General features: G+C 47.3%; 1 protein-coding gene across 1 annotated transcript in view; it reads left to right on the top strand.

Moving 5' to 3' along the window:
* The window catches only part of LOC146335737 (uncharacterized), a 352,825-nt gene that overhangs the window by 120,509 nt on the left and 208,234 nt on the right, over positions 1-24,082 (top strand). The window contains exon 12 of the mRNA XM_084820776.1: positions 9,701-9,754. Coding sequence (XP_084676902.1) covers positions 9,701-9,754 — 54 coding nt within the window. The remainder of the gene's footprint in view (positions 1-9,700; positions 9,755-24,082) is intronic.

Raw genomic sequence — 24,082 nt, 5'->3', positions numbered from 1 at the left:
AATGTGAAGGCAAGTTCAGGAATTTGCAATTTTTTTCAGAGAAAAGCAAATTGCATTTGCATTTGGGATTGCAAATGGGGCATTTTTAGGTGATTTGCGAATCGAAACAAAATTCTCATACATTCCAGCTCACATGGAAAATGCCCATCCACCAGCTGAAGTGAACTGGAGAACTCCATAGCAACATGGCCAGAACAGCTTCCCTTGACGTTAATATCTCAGACAACACGGGAAGCTCTTCTAGCCCCAGGCTGAGATGCAAAGTTCTGCAGTGCTTTCAGACTGCTCAAGGCATTTCCCAGTAAGCATAGTCTCCCATATGGAAAGGACAGACATCTATGGGGTAACTACAGGCCAATGTCCCCTTCATGGATCACTGCCTTGTTGTGGTGAAGGGGCTTGCGTAACTCAGTGAAGCCATAAGCTATGCCGTGCAGGGCCACCCAAGACGGACAGGTCATGGCAGAGAGTTCTGACAAAATGTGGTCCACTGGAGAAGGAAATGGCAACCCACTCCAGTATTCTTGCCAAGAAAACCCCATGGAACGTATCACAAGGCTAAAAGAGATGACGCCGGAAGATGAGCCCCTCAGGTCGGAAGGTGTCCAATATACTACTGGGGAAGAGCAGAGGGTATTTCCAAGTAGCGCCAGAAAGAGTGAAGCGGCTGGGCCAAAGCCGAAAGGACACTCAGCTGTGGATGTGTCTGGTGGTGAAAAGAAAATCCGATGCTGTAAAGAACAATATTGTTTAGGAACCTGGAATGTCAGATCAATGAATCAAGGTAAGCTGGAGGTGGTCAAACATGAGATAGCAAGATTGAACATTGACATCTTGGGAATCAGCGAACTCAAATGGACAGGCATGGGCGAATTTAATTCAGGTGACCATCATATCTACTATTGTGGGCAAGAATCCCTTAGAAGAAATGGAGTAGCACTCATAGTCAACAAAAGGGTGGGAAAAGCAGTCCTGGGGTACAATCTTAAAAATGATAGAATGATCTCAGTACGAATCCAAGGCAAACCATTCAACATCACAGTAATTCAAGTCTATGCCCCAACCACTGAGGCCGAAGAAGCTGAGGTTGATCGGTTCTATGAAGACCTCCAACACCTTCTAGAACTAACACCAAAAAAAGATGTCCTCTTCATCATAGGGGATTGGAATGCTAAAGTAGGAAGTCAAGAAATCACCGGGATAACAGGCAGGCATGGCCTTGGTGTACAAAATGAAGCAGGACAAAAGCTAATAGAATTTTGCCAAGAGAACACGCTGATCATAGCAAACACTCTTTTCCAACAGCACAAGAGACGACTCTACACATGGACATCACCAGATGGTCAATATCGAAATCAGAATGATTATGTCCTTTGCAGCCAAAGATGGAGAAGCTCCATACAGTCAGTAAAAACAAGACCTGGAGCTGACTGTGGCTCAGATCATGAGCTGCTTCTTGCAAAATTTCGGCTGAAATGGAAGAACGTAGGGAAAACCACTAAACCATTCAGGTATGACCTCAATCATATCCCTTATGAATATACAGTGGAGGTGAGGAATAGATTTCAGGGATTAGACCTGATAGACAGAGTGCCTGAGGAACTATGGACGGAGGTCCGTAACATTGTTCAGGAGGTAGCAACGAAATCCATCCCAAAGAAAAAGAAATGCAAGAAAGCCAAGTGGCTGTCTGATGAAGCTTTACAAGTAGCTGAGGAAAGAAGGGAAGCAAAAAGCAAGGGAGAAAGGGGAAGATATATCCAACTGAATGCAGAGTTCCAGAGAATAGCAAGGAGAGACAAGAAGGCCTTCTTAAATGAACAATGCAAGGAAATCGAGGAAAACAACAGAAAGGGAAAGACTAGAGATCTCTTCAAGAAAATTGGAGATCTCAAGGGAACGTTTTGTGCAAAGACGGGCATGATAAAGGACAAAGAAGGCAGGGACCTCACAGAAGCAGATGAGATTTAGAAGAGGTGGAAAGAATACACAGAAGAACTATACAGGAAAGATCTTAATGTCCTTGATAGCCATGATAGTAATGTCCTTGATAGCCATGATAGTGCGGTCACTGAACTTGAGCCGGACATCCTCGAGAGTGAAGTCAAGTGGGCCTTAGGAAGCATTAGTAACAACAAAGCTAGCGGAGATGACAGTATTCCAGCTGAGCTATTTAAAATCCTAAAAGATGATGCTGTTAAAGTGCTGCATTCAATATGCCAACAAATCTGGAACACCCAGCAATGGCCTCAAGACTGGAAAAGGTCAGTTTACATTCCAATTCCAAAGAAGGGCAACGCCAAAGAGTGTTCAAACTACCGCACAATTGCGCTCATTTCACATGCCAGCAAGGTGATGCTCAAAATCCTACAAGCTAGGCTTCAGCAGTATGTGAACCGAGAACTACCGGAAGTACAAGCTGGGTTTCGAAGAGGCAGAGGAACTAGAGATCAAATCGCCAACATTCGTTGCATCATGGAGAAAGCAAGAGAATTCCAGAAAAACGTCTATTTCTGCTTCATTGACTATGCTAAAGCCTTTGATTGTGTGGATCACAACAAACTCTGGCAAATTCTTAAAGTGATGGGAGTACCAGACCACCTTACCTGTCTCCTGAGAAACCTGTACGAGGGTCAAGAAGCAACAGTAAGTACCGGACATGGAACAACCGAGTGGTTCAAAATTGGGAAAGGAGTACGACAAGGCTGCATATTGTCACCCTGCTTATTTAACTTATATGCAGAGTACATCATGAGAAATGCCGGGTTGGATGAATCAGAGGTCGGAATTAAGATTGCTGGGAGAATTATCAACAACCTCCGATATGCAGACGATACCACCCTAATGGCAGAAAGTGAAGAGGATCTCAAGAGCCTCTTGTTGAGGGTGAAAGAGGAGAGTGCAAAAGCTGGTTTGAAACTCAACATTAAAAAAACGAAGATCATGGCATCTGGCCCCATCACTTCCTGGCATATAGAAGGGGAAGAAATGGAAGCAGTGACAGATTTTACTGTCTTGGGCTCCAAGATCACCACAGACGGTGACTGTAGCCCTGAAATTAAAAGACGCTTGCTCCTTGGGAGGAAAGCTATGGCCAACCTAGACAGCATAGTAAGAAGCAGAGACATCACCTTGCCAACAAAGGTCCGTCTAATCAAAGCTATGGTTTTCCCAGTAGCGACGTATGGCTGTGAGAGCTGGACTATAAGGAAGGCTGAGCGCCGAAGAATTGATGCTTTCGAACTGTGGTGCTGGAGAAGACTCTTACGAGTCCCCTGGACTGCAAGGAGGTCAAATCAGTCCATCCTAAAGGAAATCAACCCTGAGTGCTCATTGGAAGGACAGATACTGAAGCTGAAGCTCCAATATTTTGGCCACCTAATGCGAAGAGAAAACTCTCTGGAAAAGACCCTGATGCTGGGAAAGACTGAAGGCAAAAGGAGAAGGGGACGGCAGAGGATGAGATGGCTAGATAGCATCACCGATGCAATGAATATGAACCTGAGCACACTCCGGGAGAGTGCTCAGGACAGGAAGGCCTGGCGTGCTATGGTCCATGGGGTCACGAAGAGTCGGACACGACTGAACGACTAAACAACAACAACAACAACAGGCCAATGTAATGGCTAGGTATCATTGCCAAGTAGAAGTTTTAAAATCCCCCCTTCTTTCCACTTTCCTCCTCTCCCGGAGTTTGAACAGCAGCAAAAGGAGGGATGGTCTGAGAAAAAATCAGTTGCTCAACTCTGGGGCTGTTCATTTAGAGGGGTTGGCAGAGAAGTGATCCTCCCAGCCACAGGAGTCTTGTCCTCCCATCTTTTGTAAGAGTCTGCTGTTAGCCCAGTGATGGATTTCAGGCTCTTCAGGGAGGTCTGGAAAGCCTCTGCATTCAGATTTCGGCCTGGCCTATTCAGTCGGCAAAATAAAGTGGTACAGTCCTGAGGTGGTGCGAGGGGCAGTAGTGTAGTGGCAAATCCAGAAGTGCAGGATCCCTTCGTGACAGTCACAGCCACGCCCCCTCCCAGCCATGCCCCGTTCTAAGATTGTACAACCTTGTAAGATATACAGCCTTCAACTGGGATCCAAAAACAGTGCAGCTGAAAGTAAGGCAGGGGTATTTCAATGGGCTGTCTGAGAAAAAATGCAGGGGTGTTAAAATCTTTCTCACTCACTTACCCACCCACTCACTCAAATACAAACATTTTAGGTTTTCAAAATATGATACTCTATGGAAACTTCACCCTCTCAGCCCTCATGGAGAGATCCCTTCTCATTTAAGCATCCCCCTTGCACACTCCCTTAGTGCCCCGACATTACCCATTAGCCTTCCCTAAGCTCCTTTATTATATCTCCCCCCTCCAACAGAAACATCCACACACCCAGCTGGATTGAACTACACACACACACACACACACACACAAGGGGACTGTACCACCCCAGGCTGCAAGTGGAGAATCGCAGTTTTGAATACTCCCCTATATTAAAACAACAATGGCAACCCCCCCAAAAGACTGCCTGTGAATTAAAAGCAAGCCAACCCTAACACATTAGAGAGAGGTTCCACCCTAACCCTTTGCCTTCTCCACAGTCTTGAAATAGTTTTGTCATGTGTATCATCTCTTTTGAAAAAAAAAAAAATGAAGTAGTTTATCTCTGGGTGACCTGGAACTTGCAGCTAAAGTGCAAAGGTAGATTGGGTGAGGCTAGGCTGAAAAATACATAAATAAATGACTTTGATTCCTGCACGGACTTGGATTCCTGCATTGAGCAGGGGGTTGGACTCTATGGTCTTGTAGGCCCCTTCCAACCCTACTGTTCTATGATTCTATGCTTTGACTCGGATTCCTGCACTGAGCAGGCGGTTGGACTCTATGGTCTTGTAGGCCCCTTCCAACCCTACTGTTCTATGATTCTATGCTTTGACTCGGATTCCTGCACTGAGCAGGCGGTTGGACTCTATGGTCTTGTAGGCCCCTTCCAACCCTACTGTTCTATGATTCTATGCTTTGACTCGGATTCCTGCACTGAGCAGGCGGTTGGACTCTATGGTCTTGTAGGCCCCTTCCAACCCTACTGTTCTATGATTCTATGCTTTGACTCGGATTCCTGCACTGAGCAGGGGGTTGGACTCTATGGTCTTGTAGGCCCCTTCCAACCCTACTGTTCTATGATTCTATGCTTTGACTCGGATTCCTGCACTGAGCAGGCGGTTGGATTCTATGGTCTTGTAGGCCCCTTCCAACCCTACTGTTCTATGATTCTATGCTTTGACTCGGATTCCTGCACTGAGCAGGCGGTTGGACTCTACGGTCTTGTAGGCCCCTTCCAACCCTACTGTTCTATGATTCTATGCTTTGACTCAGATTCCTGCATTGAGCAGGGGGTTGGACTCTATGGTCTTCTAGGCCCCTTCCAACCCTACTATTCTATGATTCTGTGAAATGCTACTGATTTAATTTGGTTAGGCAATACTGTGTTAGCTCCCAGATCTTCCTTACTGCCAACTCTGAATTCTGCTAACAGATTGTAAATAATCTTAAACAATTCTTGGTAGCCCAGTGGTTCCCAGCCTCCAGTCTCCATATGTGGTTGGACTACCATCATCCCCAGCTAGCAGGGGTCCATAGTGGTCAGGGATGCTGGGAATTGTAGCCCAACCAGCTCTGGGGACCCAAGATTGGGATCCGTTCTTTTAAATCCAACACACTAAGGCAAAGAATGATTCCAACAGGATTGTAGTGCTGCCAGGAATTTGGGGAAATGGAAGGTTTTGTTGTTCAGCGCGGATCCTCAGCTTTCCACCCATGTACAGAGTGCAGTAAGGGTGGGGGAGAAAGTTCAGAAGCGTTTTGAAAGTCAAGGGACACCTTTCTCAGAGATGGTTATGGAATGAAGTGCAGTTGGGAGCCAGAGGCAAAGATGGCATCACCTTTTGGAAACCAATAAGAAGTAAGACTTGCCAAGCATTAATCTCCTAATCTAAACTTCTTTCGAGTGGTGCCAGGGAAAATATTGTGTCCAACGAACTGCATCACAATATGGATTTGTGGGCTAATTAAAAGTTTGTAAGCATGGATCACTGTCCCCTCATAACGAAAAAGGAGATGGAAGGTTTAATTGGATTTTTGGAAGGAAGTTAGGCTGCTGGCGAAGAGGGTAGCCCATCTGAGGGTACATAGAATCACCAAGCTATTTGATGCTATAGATTTTACTATTAAAATCCCAGGTGGCTGGATTATGACTGTTGTTATCACTGTTCATATGGTAGGAGGTTGAATCCAGTCCAACGAGTAGAGTCCCTATCAGTTTGATTGACACTTCACAGCTACATTATATGCCAAATTCCTGCTTGGCACATGAGAGAGGGCAGGACTCTGGCAAATGATACCATCTTCGAGGAAGAAGCAGAATTTAGATCAGGTCTTTCAACAATGGATAATGTATTCACTCTTGCCCATCTGATTAACAAAAAAGAGAAAGCCAGAAGAAGAGGTTTCTTGTGCATTGCCTCCATCGACTGGAAGGATACCTTTCATTCTATGGAGGGGGCGACATTATGAGCAGACCTTCAAACAGCTAATCTCTCTCAGAGATCGTCGGTTTTTGGTCAGAAATGTGCACACAGGCCCTCTTTTTGAAGGTTGGAACTACCCTCTCTGTTAAACGATATCCATGCAAAATGGGGCTTAAAGATGGGGCATATTTTTACCTCTTTCTGATTAATTTTGATAATAATGATGTTATTCCCCAGCTTTGGGGATGATCGAACCTCTATCAGTGAAATAATTTTTCCTGGGGGAAAAATTACAGAGCAGTCCTAATCCCCAGATCTGCTGGCTGGTGGGATTTAGGATGGGGGGGACGAGTACCGCACATCCGAACTGAAGAAAAGCTCAGTAGGCGTAAATCTACCACCAGTGGGGTCCCGGTCAGCAATAGGCCCCCGAATGGGGTGTTCGTGGGCAGGGCATAGGTGGGGCATGGGTGGCCTTGGATCTCCCCCCCCCCGAGGCCCTAGATGTCAGGGTGGAAACTGAGCCGAAAGAACCCCAGAGCAGTTCTGATTCTGAGGAGGATCAGCAGTCCGTGGGAGAGGAGCCCGCTCATCCCTCACAGGCACCGCAGCTGGCAGAAATTCCTCCTGCCGGCATTCCTGAGATAGATAGTGACCTGGGCAGTGAGAGAGTGCAGGAGGGGGGCTTGCTGGATGCTCGACGCAGACACAGGGAGCGACGAGCGATGGAGGGCACGGAAAGGAGGCGTAGCACCCGTTTGGTATGCAAGCAACGGTTGCGTCCCATGAACCCAAGGGAAAGAGGGAGGATCTCTCCCTAGCCCATAAGTTCAGGGTCTTCAAGTGATTCTCCTTCAAACAGGGACCAACTGCCTAACCCGGAGCATAGGCTACTCTGCTGTTCATTGCTTAGTCACGGGTGATAGCATCTGAAAGAGTCATTAAGTTGTAAAAGGATTAAAGCCTTGAAAAGAATCCTTTTGTCTGTGTCTTGAGTTGGCTATTGGAGTGTACTGAAAGAGGCCGCTAGGGCGCTCCTGACACTAGACTTGGGTGTCTGGGAATAAAGCTAGAAATGATTCTCCGGCACAGAATCAGAATTCGGTGCTCCTCTTTCTCCGAGGAGAGAATTAGGAACCACCTGAAGCTCATATTCAATCGCAGATATGGCAGGCTTCGCCAGCATCTCCAAAACGTACCACTGTGTGTTCCCCCACACTTAAACACCAAACCAAAGAACTCTTTACGTATAGAAAGCCACCAAGTCACATTCTAGGATGGCCTTCTTCCTTGTTCCCTGACATACGAGCTTTCCACGGAGAGGAACATTTTCCTGTGGGGAAATATTCAGACATGAGATCCCCGCGCTGTGGATTCTGATGTGCAGCAGTCCCAGAAAGGCTTTGCCATGTGCATTTTATAAACACACCCGCTGACCTTCAGTTCCTTTTGTGAACTCAGTCTTGTATGATCCAACTGTCCCCATTGACCAAGGACTGTCCCAATTATCTGGGAGCTCCCCTCGTGGTAAATTGCTAACCTCGTTGCGCTCCTATATTTGCTCTTTGCAGCCGCCTTATAAAATGTTCTCTCTGTTAGGGGCTCGAGTTGTTGTCCTTCAGGGTTCAGTTCCCAAGTCTCTAGAGCAACCTTCCCTAAACTGGCACCCTTCAGATATCTTGGACTACTCCACCCATCACCCCCAGCCATCAGCCCTAGCTAGCATAGCCAGTGGTAAGAAATGATGGGATTGTAGAACAAAACATCTGGAGGACCACAAGTTCCCACCCCTGCTCTAGGTAAGCTCCAGACCTTCAGGTGGAAAATGGAGCTGTGTAAGCTCTTAAGCATGTCTGGCCAAGCCCTGGGAAATCACCCAACCCAATCCGCCTTTTGCTTTTGCGTGTTCCATTCCGAGCTGTAGGAGAATGTCCAAAGGAAAAGAAAGGTTGCTGGGGAACATGGACGGGAGGGTGCTGTTGCGCTCATGCCCTGCTTGAGTGTTCCCAGCCGACACCTGGTTGGCCACCGTGTGAACAGAATGCTGGACTAGATGGACCCTTGGTCTGATCCAGCAGGGCTCTTCTTGTGTTCTTATGTTAATATTTGGATTGGAATACAACCGACCATTATAAGCTGGGCAAATTTGCATTCCAAATCAGATAATGATGAGGTTGTGGTGACATCATCACTAATCCAGACAGTATTTTAACAGGAAATTACCAGACAGTATTTTAACAGGAAATTCTCAAATGGAGAAAAGGAAAGCACTCAGCCCATGTTCAGAGGCACTATTTTTTATTTTTACTTGAAGTGTCTTAAGTTGAGGCCTTGCATAAAAAAACAAAGGCCTTTGTTTAGGCAAACATTTGTCCTCACCCCGTTCTTTTCTCAAGGCTTCTGTCAAGTCTGAGACTGTGGGTGGAATTACAGACCATACAATGGGCACCTCCCTGTTTTGGCCACCTTTGCTTGGTGAGAGAATGTTTGAGTCCTCTAAGCTGCCTCTGTCATCAGGGACCATCCTTAGTTGTCTGTAGATTTTTCTGATCCTGATGATTATCTGAAGCTAACTGGTGGTTATGAGACCACTCTTGAAGAAATGCTACTTGGGACCCCAAGGATGGCTGCATGGTATTGGAGGAGAGAGCTGTGGACCATGCAGCCTGCTTTATATTCCCTAAGCTAGCCTGCTGTTTTCAGGTGCAGCACAGCATGACTCTGCTGCCCCCCACATCAGCTTTCCATGTGTGTGTGTGTGTGTGTGTGTGTGTATGGAGGGGGGGTTGTGTGAGCCCCTCTGGTATGTTTGTGGTTTGACTGTTGCGGGCTGACTGTTATGATAATGCCTTAGCTGTTGTATTTATTTTTGTTGGCGTGGGGGGAGGGACTGGCTCCTTTCTGTTATCCATTTTGTATTTTAATGGATTGATTTACAATTTGTCTTGGTAATGGCTTTGAATACCAGGCTTGTTAGAAAGGTGAGATCTCAATTCTTTGAACAGACAGTAATCAATACTCGGTAGATGGAACTGCTTCCCTCGACAGCATTTTTGAACTGCCATGCTGAGCAAAACAGACATACTTTTAAGTATCTATTTACCTCCTGCATATCCATGTCCTGTCCTGTTTTGTAACCAAAGGGTTTTCTCTCCCCACCTCCCCTTCCCTTCTTCCTCTCCTCAGGGCTTTCCTGGTGATTTTGGGGAACGTGGACCTCCAGGCATTGATGGCAACCCAGTAAGTTGTCAAGACTTCTCTTCAGATTTTTAAAAATGTCTCTTCTTTAGGCCCAGCTGGGAGACAGTCTGTTTGCTGATTGGACTGGCCCCTGGGAAGCGGCCACCCGTCTGCCTTGTTGTTTTAAGTTCCTCTCTTGAAATCATTCCCATCTCTTCTACCAAGTGCTAAATACTTTAGTCAAACATGTAAAAAATGAGATAGGTCAGTGGGGTTCCGTGCCTTCCCTTTCTGCCTCTCCTCTTCTGTACCCCTCCAATCCTGCGGAGTCCTTTGCTTGCTGGGGAAACGATGACCCAAAGCCAAAAGCAAAAAACAGGCTTTGTTGAACATAATGCTCTCTGTCACTTGGTTCTTAAAAGTAACACACACACATGTACCCTGTATCAAATTGGTAAAGGGAAAAGATGGATACAGTCTGTAGTTGTCTGAGAGGGAACAACAGAACCCTGCCATCCTGTTCTGGGGACACAGGGATTTTAGCTGGGAATGAGAAGAGCTGCAGCTTGAGGAGGTCGTGGGGTCATCACCTGCAAAAGGTCCCAGGTTCGATCCCCAGCATTTCCAGCCAAGGCATCTCACCTGGGCAGATGATATTAATGGTTATCTCTCCGTCCTCTGTAGTACTCATAGGAGCATCGGAAGCTGCCTTATATAGAGTCAGTCCCTTGGTCCATCTTTCCCAGTATTGTCGACCCCAACTGGCAGCAGCGGCTCTCCAGGGTTTCAGGCAGGAGTTTTCCCAGCCCTGCCTGGAGATGCTGCCGGGAATCGAAGCAGGGACCTTCTGCCTGCAAAACGGGGGCTCTACCACAGAACTATTCTTTTATTTAGTATGCAAATATAAGCCAATTTAATCAACAGATGGACTAAAACCCATCCAGTTAATGAGGTCTGGCTTTTAAGTGGGGGACAGCCCTAGTTGCCCCCTGCCCCCGGGGCTGCAGATTTCAGAGAAAATGTATCCAACAGTTATTGCGTCAAAACAGTGCGCCTACCTCCAACTTGATTTGGACCCACAATAAAAGATCCCCACTTGCGGAAAGCCAATACTCCAGAGAGATGTCTTCTAAATTAGCCCCATCCCCGATGTCACTAGCTTTGACGTCATTTGTTCCCTGGCCGAAGTGCCAGGTGCGTCTTCCACCTGGTGGTTGGATCAGGGACCACACTTCATTGCACATGGAGTTTCCCAGTTAGGAAAGCTCCATGCGCAGGGAAGCTGGCCGAGTCCCTGTCACTCCTCCAATGGAGGAGCAAAAGGGCCTCTGCTAGCTCTGCCCTGGCTTTGCCTGCCTTCCATTCTGGCCACAGCCTGCCTCATGCCCACTATATATACTTCTACAGAAGTCTAGAAAAGGCACACATACACACACAAGTTTGTACAACCGCATTATCACCAGAAAATGTGTCTCAGACTGACAGGTCATGTTTTCCTCTTTCTGGGTCCCTCCCAAACGGAGCTTTTGAACCTCCATAACCCCAGATTCTCCATTTGGGTTGGTTTTGCTTGATGTATAAATGTACTTGTGTGCATTTTCAATAGACAGTGGTTTGTATGATTTCAGAGGAGAGAGGTAAAATGCATAAAGAACGCTTGCTTTAGGCACAACGAAAGCCTACCATTCTGGCTGCTTGTGTGAGAATGAAAGGGGAGGACGGCTTTCCCCAACTTGGTGCTCTCCAGATGTGTTGCAGTGCAACTCCCATCATCCCCAGCATGACTGGGAATGACGGGACTTGTGGTACAACATGTCTGAAGGGCCCCCGGTTGGGGAAGTCTGGGGTAGGAGTTTTGCTAAGAATATTGGATAAGACTGAAGGTCCATCTAGTCCATCTTCTTAGTTAATCAGGCAAGTGGGGAATTAGATTCTGCATAGTGTGGACAAAGTGGATAGACACAAAGTATTTTTTTCTCCCCCTCTCATAATATTAGATTCCAGAGTTAGAGATGTATGAGAATTTTGTTCTGCTCACAAAACATGCGAGCATGTGCTCTTCGAAGTCCCGAACACAATCACGAGCACGTGTCCACTGAAAATATACAAATTGCCAGTCATGTGCGCATGTTCAATTTGTGCAACTTTCCCAGTTGGGTTTTGTACAAATTTCCTAATTTGGGCAAATTTCCCGTGTTGGCTGAATTAGCCCTGCTCTAGCCTGTGGAGGAAAATTGCTCAAATTTGGGGAAGTTGCACAAATTTCACATTCAGTCGCTGCTCGATTTGCGCAATTTCCTCATTCACGCAGAGCTAGCAGCGATCACGAACGCAAACAGGAATCGGGTGTGATACAAGTGGCAAGACAGTGTTTGGGGAATCTTAGCAACCTTGAACATTGCTTGTTTGCCCATCCCTACCTGGAGTCATTCGATGACACTGAATGTACAAGAGATTCAGGAGAGGCAAAAGGAAGGACTTGTCCACACAACGCACAGTTAACCTGTGGAATTCAATCAATCAAAGCTTTTATTGTTTCAACCAAAGTTTACAACAGGCAGAGTAATAGCAAAGATAGAACATAGATAGAGGAAATCAAACAAATCATATTAATTTTTAATTTCCTGCGAGGTCATAAAATTAACTCTATGCGATTGGGCTGTGAGAGCAAAATTGGCCAATGCCAATAGGACTGTCTTACTTTTGGAAGTAAACAGAAAGTGTATTCTGTCGAAATCGGACCAGCTGGACTTTTTTTCAAGAAAACGATGCAAAGGTTTAGAACAAATTTGGGGATAAATAGGGCAATAGAATAAGTAATGAGGCAGATGTTCCACTTTGCCACTTCGGCAGGGGCAGAGTCTTGAGGCATAGGGAGTCTTGTTAAAACGCCCTTCTAAAACTGCTGTTTTCATTTGCTCCATCTCCTGTGGAATTCACTGCCTCAGTGTGCCGTGACGACCACCAACTTCACATGGCTTGAAAAGGGGGATAAGAAAAGTTCATGGAGGGTAAAGCAATCTATGGCTACTAGTCATGATGGCTGTCTGCTTCCTCTAGGATCAGAGGCAGTATGCCTGTGTACACCAATTGCTGGGGAACAACAGCCAGAGAGGGTTTTTAGCCTCACATCCTGTTTTTTTTTAATTGTGAATTTTAACAGCAACAAAAAACACACCCCGCCTCCCACAACACATGTCTAGCTACATGCTTTAAAGGCCTTAATTTCAAATATTACAACATTCTAAAATAATAAGAAGAAAAGGTAATAGATTACACGTAAACCTCAGTAAACGCAGACCAAATATCCAAATATAAGTCCATTCATGAGTGGCGCCTATATACCACTCTTTCAAATGTTGCTAGCATTGTTAAGTCTTCAATCCACTGCATTATAGGCAGTGAACTTTTATCCTTCTGATATTGTAATATCAGTCTTCAAGCAGTCAAGAGGGCATGAAAAATCCATTTATGCTGACCAAATGTTACATTCCAAGAAGCAGGCAAATAATTTTAAGAGAACATGTGCTTCAATAAATATTAAAGAGTGTTCCAATACAAATTTTATCCGTATGATAGCTTCCTCCCAAAAGGAGGCAACGATTGGTCATTTCCAAAGCATATGAAAAAACGCAGCATTAAGTGTTAAGAGCTCCAACAGTTCGCCAAGTTAGACAAACCTTTATTAAAAGAGTCTCGTGTCCTGCTTGTGGCCTTCCAGGAGGCATCTGGGACAGTCTTGGATCCAGAAGATCCAAACCTCCCTTGTTCCCCTGGCATGCTCTCAAGATTGGGCTTGAAAGTAGTCCAGCCCCAGAGCCGATGTAGTTCATTTCCCTCCCAGTGCAGTCAATGGGAGGGAAATAAAAGCCTATGGCACACCAGCATCCCCCGCCATGTCCCCCCACTGCCTGCCCTGTGAGCCAGCAGGGCTCTCAATATGGCAAGCACTCTGCTGTGGAGCTCTGCAGATATATGGGATTAAAATTCTGGAAGATAAATTATTTCAGAAGTCACTCAATCGTGAGTTGTTGCCATTGACAAGCTTTATCCTCTGGGAGTTTCTCTAATCATCTTGTAAAGCAATCTGAGCAAGGAGCCATCACCACATCCCATGGTAGGGAATCCCACAGATTAATTGTGCACGGTGTAAAGAAGGCCTTCCTTTTGCCCGTCCTGAATCTCTCACCTCCTGCTTCCTCGGAAGACCCTGTTGGGTTTGACTGTTCTGAGAGGGAGAAAAACCTCTCTTCTCCACTTTCTCCACACCATGCATAATTTTATTACACCTCTGTGATTTCCTCCCACAGTCGCCTTTTTTTCTAAAAAAAAATGAGGCCCAATTATTTTCGCCTTTCCTCATCAGGGAGTTGCTCCAGCACTCCCCCCCCCCTCATTGCTTTCTGCTTTTACTGGCGTCTGCAGATCTTTAGTGGTCGGTCCTTCTGAAAGCAGAACTTGTCTGCCACAGCCTGCGTAAGCGAGATCGATCTTGGTTTGCGAGCTTGGTTGACATCAGTCCCAATTGGTTGGATGTAATTCCTTCCCCCTTCCTGGATGGGTTGTCACAAGCTTCCCAAGCGAGCGTTGACTTTTCCCCCCGGTGGAAGTGGTGGTGGGGGGTCGGAGTTACCAAGTGAAACTACAACAGCTGTTCTCCCCTTGTCTGGCAGGAGTTTGGACAGCAGGCAGACTCCCGGTCAGAGGTAGGCCCCAGAGCTAACAGCTGGCTAGGGAGGGTCTGTCCCGGCCTTAGTTGCGAGGGAGAGATGATCGCCCTGGCCGTCTGGATCATGCCGGACTGGAATCCAAAGAAGCAGCCCATAGTAAGGCGAGGCGGGAGGGGAGCAAAGGCTTGCGATAAAACCAGGCCAAGCCAATTCTGGAAGAGAAGAGTGGCATCTTCCTCCATTTCACAGAGGACAGTGCCCCAGTGTCAGGAATGCCCCTGTAGTCTTCTGAGCCCTCCAATAGCCAGAATCAACAGTCAGACAAAAGGGCTGCGTTCAAAGCTTTATTTTCATTCAACCTAACGAGGCTTGCAGATGCTAATTGCCTGAGTGAGTCTAATACAAAGGAACAGCCTACCAGGGGTTTCTAAGGGTTAGGACGTCAGTTGGTCTCTGTTTGGAGAAAAGCACGGCAACTCTCTGAACATAAGGAGTAGGAGGGGAAATTCTCCCCCTTGCCCGTGGGGCCTTGGGGCGCAGCTGCTGACATCGAGCCAAACGGGCTGAGCGCCTCAGCTCAGCTCCCACAACCTCTTGCTTGAGCCTGCGCCTGCGCCTCGCTTCTAAAAGCTCAAGTTGTCCCTCTCTTTCCATGCCAGGGTCAGTATTGCTCCCAGGAATGTGAATGGGGGGGGCTCCCCCTCCAGCTGCACCTCTGAAACCTGAGGGGGTTCCTCTCCCACAGACTCTATCTCCTCCTCAGAATCAGAGCTACTTTGGGACTCTGTGGGCTCAGATCCAATCATGACACCCAGACAGTTCAGTGAAGCTTGGTCTCAAACCATCAGCCAGTCTCCAGCATCTTCCGTCTTGTGCCACCAGCATACTGGGTCTTCAGGAGGCCAAGCTAAGCAGGCCATAGGCCCAGGGCCCAGCTGTTGCCAACTGAGTGCCCTCAGATGTTGAGGGCTACAACCGCCATAATCCCTGGCCACTGGCCATGCTGGCTGGGGCTGGTGGGGGTTGTAGTCCAAAGCATCTGGAAGGAAACTGGGTGGGTGGAGTCTGGCTCAGGGATTAGGGCGCCCTCTAGGCTGCAGTTCTAGCCTGAAGGGAATCTGCTGATGCCCCTGCTTGAATTCTGTCAGCTGACTCTCTTCAGCCAATGGGGCTACACCAGGCTGTAGAAAGCCCTTCCTGCCAAGCCAGCTTCTCAGTGTGAGCAAGTCCTTGTCAGCCTCCGCACTCTGCCTACTCTCTTGCTGCTAACTGCTGTCTCGGATCATGGCCCCGCCTGCCTTTGACCTTGCATCTACTCTTGGCCCCTTCGGCCCTGGATTAGTGCTTTGAGGCTCAACCGTCAGCCTGGCTCGGGCTCTTCACTTCCCTCTGGCCCTTTGCTCTTTGTCTGCCTGATCCTGACGCCGCTCTGTGACCATGTCTGTAGCCCTTGGGATCCTCGTCTGCACACACCTGAACTGGACCCCAGCTGCAGCTAGGGATGTACGGACTGTATAAAACCCGCTCCGTCTGTGTTCTGTGGATTCTCAGGCACCTTTCGTTCCATCATCCACCCACAGATGGATGCGAATATTTTTTCTTTTGTCATGCGGAAAAATATGGAAATATTTACATAAATATTGGCGTAGGTATTGACGTAAGTATTCACATAATTTACTTCAAGATGTAACATTTAGTGTATTGTCCCTCATTCCATTCAACGTTTCCTCAGCAGAAACTTATGTATTTTTCTACGGATTCATATGCGTACATTTCGGGAAAGTAAAAAAATCATCCGAAAGTCCAGGGACTCTGCGCAGCCTGAGGGGGGTGCTCCGCAGCAGATTCCTCAGGTCGGATTCCTAGAAATCCGAGCTCATTTTAATCCGCCTCGAATTTCTCCAGCATCCCTAGCTGCAGCCCATCTTGTCAGCGCTGGGCCAAGGCCTGACAGGACCCTGTTGCACATCAGAAGGAGCAGGGAAAGGCAGACAGATTCCAATGCTTCCTCAGACTCTCAGATGACTCCAGGAGAGAGGGCCTAATGTCATGGCTAGAAGGCCAGCCCATGATGTTTTGCTGCCTGAGGCAAAGAGCAAGATGGTGACCTCTCCCATTCCATGTACAAAAGCCAACTGGACTGGCAACTGAATCGTACTTCAATACTGTCGATGGGACACCGAAAGGCATCAGTCTATCTTAGGGGGCGCAGGGCAGGCCACGTGGTTCACCACTCTGTCCTCCCATACCCTGCTGCTGCCTCCCAGCATCTACTGCCTGAGGCGACTGCCTCACTCTGCCTTATGGTAGGGCAGGCCCTGCATGGTTCTGTTCTCTTGGGGCACCAGCTGACGCCCAAGCGGCCTGCATGTTGCCATCCTGAACCTTTCTATGCTACAGAGCTCAGAAGAGTCAAAGATGGACTTTGATATGGGAAGACTTTCACCGTGACGATGGTTGTTTGGATCCCCCCCAGCCCCGACCCACATGCGGTTCTCGTATGCAACCCTGCGTTGCATCTCAGGCTGTGACTCTCCGTTGCTTGTTTAGGGGATCAGAAAAGCTTCTGCATCTCTGCTGGGCATCTTTCTTCCTTTTATTTTTTTTTTAAATTGAAAACATGTTTTTTGTTTTGTTTTTGTTTTATAAATGCCGTCTTCCACCTGAATTGATTCCAGGGCAGTTGGCGAATGAGTTTGTTAGGGCTGAGCTGCTGGCAGCTGACCGAAGCCGAAATCATGCCAGGGGTCAGAGCCAAAAGTCCTTGCCAGGGATGAGACCCAAGGGGGTCGAATGGGGAGGTTGAGCCAGGGAACAAAGCCCAAGGTCGGAGTGAGCCAGAGCCAGGAAAGACGACGGGCAGCGTTCCAGCCTAAACAGGAAACTGCAATAGTCCTTTCCTGTTGAAGATGGGCAATGGGTGGGTGGAGCCATTCCAGTATCTTGGAGCCTATCACTGCCCAGGGTAATTTTCTAAGCTGCACCCCTGGGGCTCACCAGATGTGGCCAGCTGTGCTGGTTCTTGGTTCTAGTCCTTGCAGCTCCTGCAGTGTTCTGGCTCCAGGATTTGGGGGCAGCTGGGTAAGATGTCTTCAGTAGACACTGTATTGGCCCTCCGGGTTGGTCAGACTTCCCTCATTTGCTGGAGAATGTAGGATTGAATTCTTCAACACACCCGACATACACTCTGACCTGGGGTTCTTGGCAGTGACTTCTGCATGGCTTCGACGGGTGAACGCTTCATGCTTCACCAGGACTGTGTTCTCCCTTCTCTCTAGTCCAGGGATGGCCCTCCAGATGTCGTTGGACTACAAGTCCCATTAGCTCTAGCCAGCCTGGCCACTGTTGAGGGGTGAGGGAGTTCCAGTACAACCTCTCCCCTAGCCCAGTCTGTGGCTCAGAAATATCCCACCACCATTTCCAGGGAAGCGAGTCATGACAAGAAGGCCGCACAGAGGGTGCAAACCCAACGGCAGCCTGAATCATGAATCCTTACGGAGAACTGGCCATGCAGCAGAAGGCTAAACAGGAAACTGAAAGCACAGGGCCTGAGAGCGGACTCAGGAGCTTCCTGGGAGGGCCAGTACTGAAACCCTCCCTGAGCAGGTCCAACTCCTCGCCACCGTGGCCCGTTCACTTGCCCTCCCTGTTGGATCCCAGTCCACACAGCTGCCCAGAGGGGAGCCCAGGGCACATCACGGATGCTACAGCTCCTCATTGGGTTCATCCCCAACTTGGGGCCCTCTAGATGTTTTGGGCTACAACTCTCAGCATGCTTGACCATTGGCCAAGCTAGCTGGGGGCGATGGGAGTTGAAGTCCACAATATCTGGAAGGCACCAGGTTAGAGAATGCAGGCTTACAAAGGATCATAGAATAGTAGGGTTGGAAGGGGCCCTACAAGTCCAACCCGCTGCTCAAGGCAGGAATCCAAGGCAGAGCATCCCTGACAAGTGGCTGTCCAGCTTCATAGAATCATAGAATCATAGAATAGTAGGGCTGGAAGGGGCCTGTAAGACCATTGAGTCCACCCCCCTGCTAAGTGCAGGAATTCAAGTCAGAGCATCCCTGACAGGTGCTTGTCCGGCCTCGTCTTGAATGCCCCCAGTGTGGGAGAGCCCACCGCCTCCCTAGGGAATGGGTTCCATTGTCGTATTGCTCTAACAGTCAGGAAGGTTTTCCTGATGTTCAGCCAGAATCTGGCTTCCTGTCACTTGAGCCCATTATTCCCTGTCCTGCACTCTGGGATGATGGAGAAGAGATCCTGGCTTTCCTCTCTGTGACACCCTTTCAAGTCCTTGAAGAGCACTATCCTATCTCCCCTCAGTCTTTTCTTCTCGAGGCTAAACATGCCCAGTTCCTTCAGTCTCTCCTCATAGGGCTCTGTTTCCAGTCCCCTGATCATATTCGTTGCCCTCCTCTGAACCCTCCTGTCTGCATCCTTCTTAAAGTGCGGTGCCCAGAACTGGACACAGTACTCCAGATGAGGCCTAACCAGTTCTGAGTAGAAGGGAACTAGTACTTCACAGGATTTGGAAGCTATTAATGCAGCCTGAAATAGCATTTGCCTTTTTTGCAGCCACATCACATTGTTGGCTCATATTCAGCTTGTGATGCTTGGAGCAGGCAGGTGGGGAGGCAGCAACAGCAAAGAGCAGCGGGGGGGGGGAGTTCCACAAGTCGTGGCAGCTCCCCTGGCACTGGCAGAGGCCCTGACAGCTGCCTGATGGTGCCGATCTCTGACTCCTGCTCTGTCCCTTCATCCTTCCAGATGCTGAATCACGTGATTACAAGCTTAACCCGGGGAAGGTAGGCACAGATGGAGTGGAGACAAGTGGGCAGTAGGAATCCGTGTGGTGTCAAGCTACCCAGAGGATAACAGCGACATATCCCAGTGTCCACGGGGTCTTTCTTTTCTGGCCTGCCTTGCACGCAGGCAAGGGAATGATCTCATGCTGCCTGGGGATCTGTTTTATCTGTTTTTCTTGCGACTTGTAATGCTCTCTTGTTTGAATTGTAATGAGATTTTAATTGCTTTAAGCCACTGGCCGGGGGGGGGGAGCTTTTTAGGCAGTTTAGAAAGGAATAAGTAAAATGATTCTCTACGCATCCTTTCAAAGAATGCGACAAAATCATTACAGGACCATCTGGGAGTTCGTAGTGGCGTGATTCGCTGGAGACAGAATAACACAGAACACCAATTTATTACTTTTCTCACATTCCTAGAACATATGGAAATAGCTGCTGTGTGGTTGTCCATACTGCCAAGTTTTAGGCTGTGATCAACCCTAGATCAATTTAATGTTATAGGGGGTTAAATACCATTAGGATGTTAAATAGGTACAGGGATTTGATGCTGAGTTGTTCCACAGGAACCATTAATCATCTCTTAAGGAAGGCGCCCCAGATGGTTTGGGATGTGTCCATCCAATTGTCTGTTTTCCAATATCCTATTATTTCGTTGTTCATCTGGGCTCTTTCGAAAAGCCCCAACAAGGAGTTCTAGGTCACTTTTTGGAAGCTCAGTCTGAGATCACTTGGGGATTCATCGCCCCGTAATATCAGTTCTTCAGCAGAAGAGATCCTTTGCTTTAGTCTTTCCCCTCACCCTCCCTACATGGCGCTTAGCGTGCGGAGTGAAAACGGAGTGCCTCAGCTCGTTTGAAGAGAAGTTTGGCGGGGTCAAGAAAAGAGTCACAGACGGAGCAAATTCCAGCAAGGGACGTTCATGGAACAGATTCTGAGTTTGCTGGGAGGAATGTATACCGAAACCACAGCCATGGGTCCGAGGTTTCTGTCCTGCCACCCCTTCCAGAATTCGATATGCACACAGGGATCTTAATTGCGCCTTCTTTTGCCACTGAATGTGGGTGGTTCGTGCTATCCATGTCAGATCAGTTTGTGGTGAATGCTCTCAACCTAGTGTGGGCTCCTCTCTCTTTCTCTCTCTCTCCCCCTCCCCCTCTCCCTCTCCCCTCCCCCTCTCTTCCCTTCTCCCCTCCCCTCCCCTCTCCCCCTCTCCCCCTCTCCCCCTCTCCCCCTCTCCCCTCCCCTCCTCCCTCTCTCCCTCTCCCCTCTCTCCCCCCTCCCCCCTCTCCCCCTCTCCCTCCCTCTCCCCCTCCCCCTCTCCCCCCTCTCCCCCTCTCCCTCCCTCTCCCCCTCCCCCTCTCCCCCTCCCCCTCTCCCCCTCCCCCTTCCCCTCTCCCCCTCCCCCCCTCTCTCATGAGAACTGCTTTGAGACTAGATTTTCCTTCCCTTATGATAAAAGAGAGTCTCACGGCTGCCTCTTGACAAATGACATTCCACGCAGATAGCCCTGGGCTTAACGCACAGCAAGGCCATGCTCAGGATACTACCTTTTGTTGGAAGCAAGGCTATTTATTTGATTTGTTTATTTTAAACATTTATACTGGGGGGGGGGCAAATTCAGGGGGATGTCTGGGGCTATTTTGCCCCCCAGGGTTGCATATCTGTCACGGCTGTCCCGTGGAACTCCGCAGCGTGAAAGCGGTGGTGGCAAGAACAACCACCAAAAATTTCAGCTGTGGAGCAGTGAACAGGTCAAGTTCGGCTTATTCTCAAGCTAACTTTGACCTTTTTAGTGTTCTGTACAGGCTACCAGTCTCTAGCAGTGTACGGACGGGTGTTTTTTTGGCATGAAATTTGGTGGTGCGGTGGCACGAGCAACTGGGGGTTGCCCACCCTTTATGTATACCCAGCCGTTCCAAGACACTTTCACGAAGTGGCTTACAAGAATAAAAGCCATTACGTATGCAAGGATACAACTGAACAATCAAATGTCAGAGCAGGTGATAAAAAGAGCAGTATTAAAACACACACACACACACACACCCCTTTAGGGAAGAAAATGCCCCTTTGGAAAGGCATGGGGAATTTTAAAAAAGTCTTTGCCTGGTGCCAAAAGGACCTCAGAGTAGGCACCAGGTGGGCCTCTCTGAGCAGAGAATTCCACAAGCAGGATGCCACCACTGAGAAGATAGACCTCATGCTCATCTTCACCTCTCTCACCTCAGATGGCGCCTGAAGGAGGGCCTCAGAAAATAATATCGGGGTGCAGTCACAGCCACTTTATTTGTATACCACCTCTCTTGATACACTACACTCAGAAAGGTTCACAACAAAGATATCTGTCTGTCTGTCTGTCTGCCTCTCTCTACCTACCTACCTACCTACCATCTGTCATCAACCACACACGTTCAGAAAGCTATCCCTGCTAAGTCTGTTGCAGCAAAAATGACAAAAGGTCTTGTGCCACCTTAAAGAGCGTTTCTACACGAAGCTGTTAATCAGCTGTATCTGCTTTTGGTTTCTTCACAGAGTTGAGATCTGAGCACTTCACAGGGAGTGTTTCCTTTCCTGCTTTCCCACTACATAATCTCTAGGTGGCACTGTGGCATAGCGGAATATGCAGAGGAGGAAATCGCGTTTTCCTTCGTTTTATCAATCAAATGCCGCATGTTCCCTGCTCTAAAAAAAAACTTGCCGAAAGTGCTGGTTAGACACAGAAGCGAAACTGGAGAGTCACAATGTCATTTAAAGAACCTGTAAACAGCCATGAATAGGGAATGACAAGTGCATGATAAATGCCTCATGTACAAAAGCCCAAAGACTCACACATTTATTTTGGCATAAGCTTTCATGGACCACAGTTCATTTCATAACTCTCTATAAAAGACAACTTAAAACAGTTCTGTAATAGATGCATAACATAAAAATAAACACTTCAGTATCAAAACAGGGCATTCATAATTCTTTACTAAGAGGCAGCAAATGACAACGTCTGACCTAGGAGGTAATAGGAGTATGGAGTTTTGCTCGTATAGTTGAGCTGACAGAATGCAGCATTTGAGGGATTGAAAGAAAAGGACCAGATGTCTACATAATAATTGGAAGCTGTTAAAAAAAGATTTTATGGATGGTAGATATAATGATTTATTATCTATTTGGTATATTTTTGGATCACCCTTTCGCTCAATGAATGCCCAAGGTGATGTACAAATAAAAGGAATAAAAAGAATAAAATACATCAAGCTACAGAAAAAACCACAGACAAAGGCATGAAAAAACACATTACAATAAAATCAGGAGGGCTTCTAAAATCAGAGAATGGTATTAACCATTAACGCAACATTTTAATATTGCTGGAATTTTGTTTTCTTCACCAGCCGTCTGAAAGATGGGAAGGAGTCCCACAACCAGGGTGAAATGGACTGGTCCTGCCGCTTCTTAACTGGATTTTTAATTTTATTTTAACGTTCTTTATTTTGGTCTTAATTGATTATTGCCTGTTGACCTGGGTTGTGTTCTATAATACCATGATTTTGTAAGCGGCTTTTGTGGGCTGATATGGAAAAGCAGTATACAAGAGTTGTAAATCAATACCCAGACATAAACCCTGTGGTCACATTACCACCTGATTGCGCCCGGACACTTGGCTGTCTGTCCCAGTGGAGTTGTCGCATATAGGGTTCTATATGCGCAATGGCCATAGCGTGTGTAAACTGGCTGTGCTCAAGATGGTGGCACTTGTGTGTGTTGTAGGTATGACTAGTTTGAAAGCTGCCCGCACATTCTCATAGAATACTTGGCAATGGAACCCCCCTAAGTTTAGTCTAGGGATGTCTGGATTTTGTAAAATCTGTTCTGTCTGCGTTTCAAGGATTGTCAGGTGCCTTCCGTTCCATCATCTGCTCATTGGCGGAATCGGATTTTTTCCAATTTCCCAAATTTGTGCAAATTCGCACTTGCAAAAAATGTGCAAATCCCCCCAAATGCACAAATCCGCACTCCCCCGTCCCTGCTCATTTTGATGCTTTAGCCTATGGGGGAAATGCACATTTTTGGCCTTTAATTTTTTTTTTTAACATATTGTTCTATGATACATTAAATTCTGGAAAGTGAAAAAAAAAACACTGGTCTGCAAGTCCATGGAATCCGTGCAATTCGGGAAAAGACACTCCACTGTGGAATCCATGGATCAGATTCATAGAAATTCAAACTCATTTGATTCCACTGTGGATTTCTTTGATATCCCTGGTTTCATCTCATTCATTCATTTCATTAATTTATTACATTTCTATACAGCCCAGTAGTCAAAGTTCTCTGGGCAGTTGACAAAGATTAAGCTCCTAAAAATACAATATAATAACGTAATGTAAAATCGTCTACATACAAAAATATAAAACGACTTTAAACAATCATCAATGAAAAATCCTGAGACCCGTTAAAACTTTATCATATGCTGTCCAATGCCTGAGAGTAGAACAAAGTCTGAACCTGGGACCAAGAAGCTGGGACCTCACTGGGGAGAGCGTTCCATAATTGGGAGCTACCACCGAGAAGGCCCAGTCCCTTGTTGCTGTTCTCCCTCTGAGAAGGCTCTTGGAGAAAGGTCTTGGATGCTGAAATCCTGGCTGTATACTGGATATTTCTGAGCACAATTCAGTGTAAAAGGTTTATATCTGTTCTATTTTGAGAGGAATGAGATAAAAGGTTCATGGTGGGCTGTTAACATTTGTGTTTTCGCAATTGGAAAAAAAGTAACAGTGCTCTTTCTTTCTTTCTTTCTTTCTTTCTTTCTTTCTTTCTTTCTTTCTTTCTTTCTTGGCTGTCCACCCCCTCCTCTTGCTTCCCCTCCCTCTCCAAACTGCACAGTAATTTCCTTCTTCCCTCCTGTCCGTTCCTGGGAGGGGAAACGG

This window comes from Heloderma suspectum, chromosome 14 (assembly GCF_057233095.1).
Source record: "Heloderma suspectum isolate Gila_16-S chromosome 14, 16-S_ref, whole genome shotgun sequence".
Taxonomy (NCBI): Eukaryota; Metazoa; Chordata; class Lepidosauria; order Squamata; family Helodermatidae; genus Heloderma; species Heloderma suspectum.
Note: the sequence above shows the minus strand (reverse complement) of the source record. Positions and strands in the feature narration are given on the sequence as shown.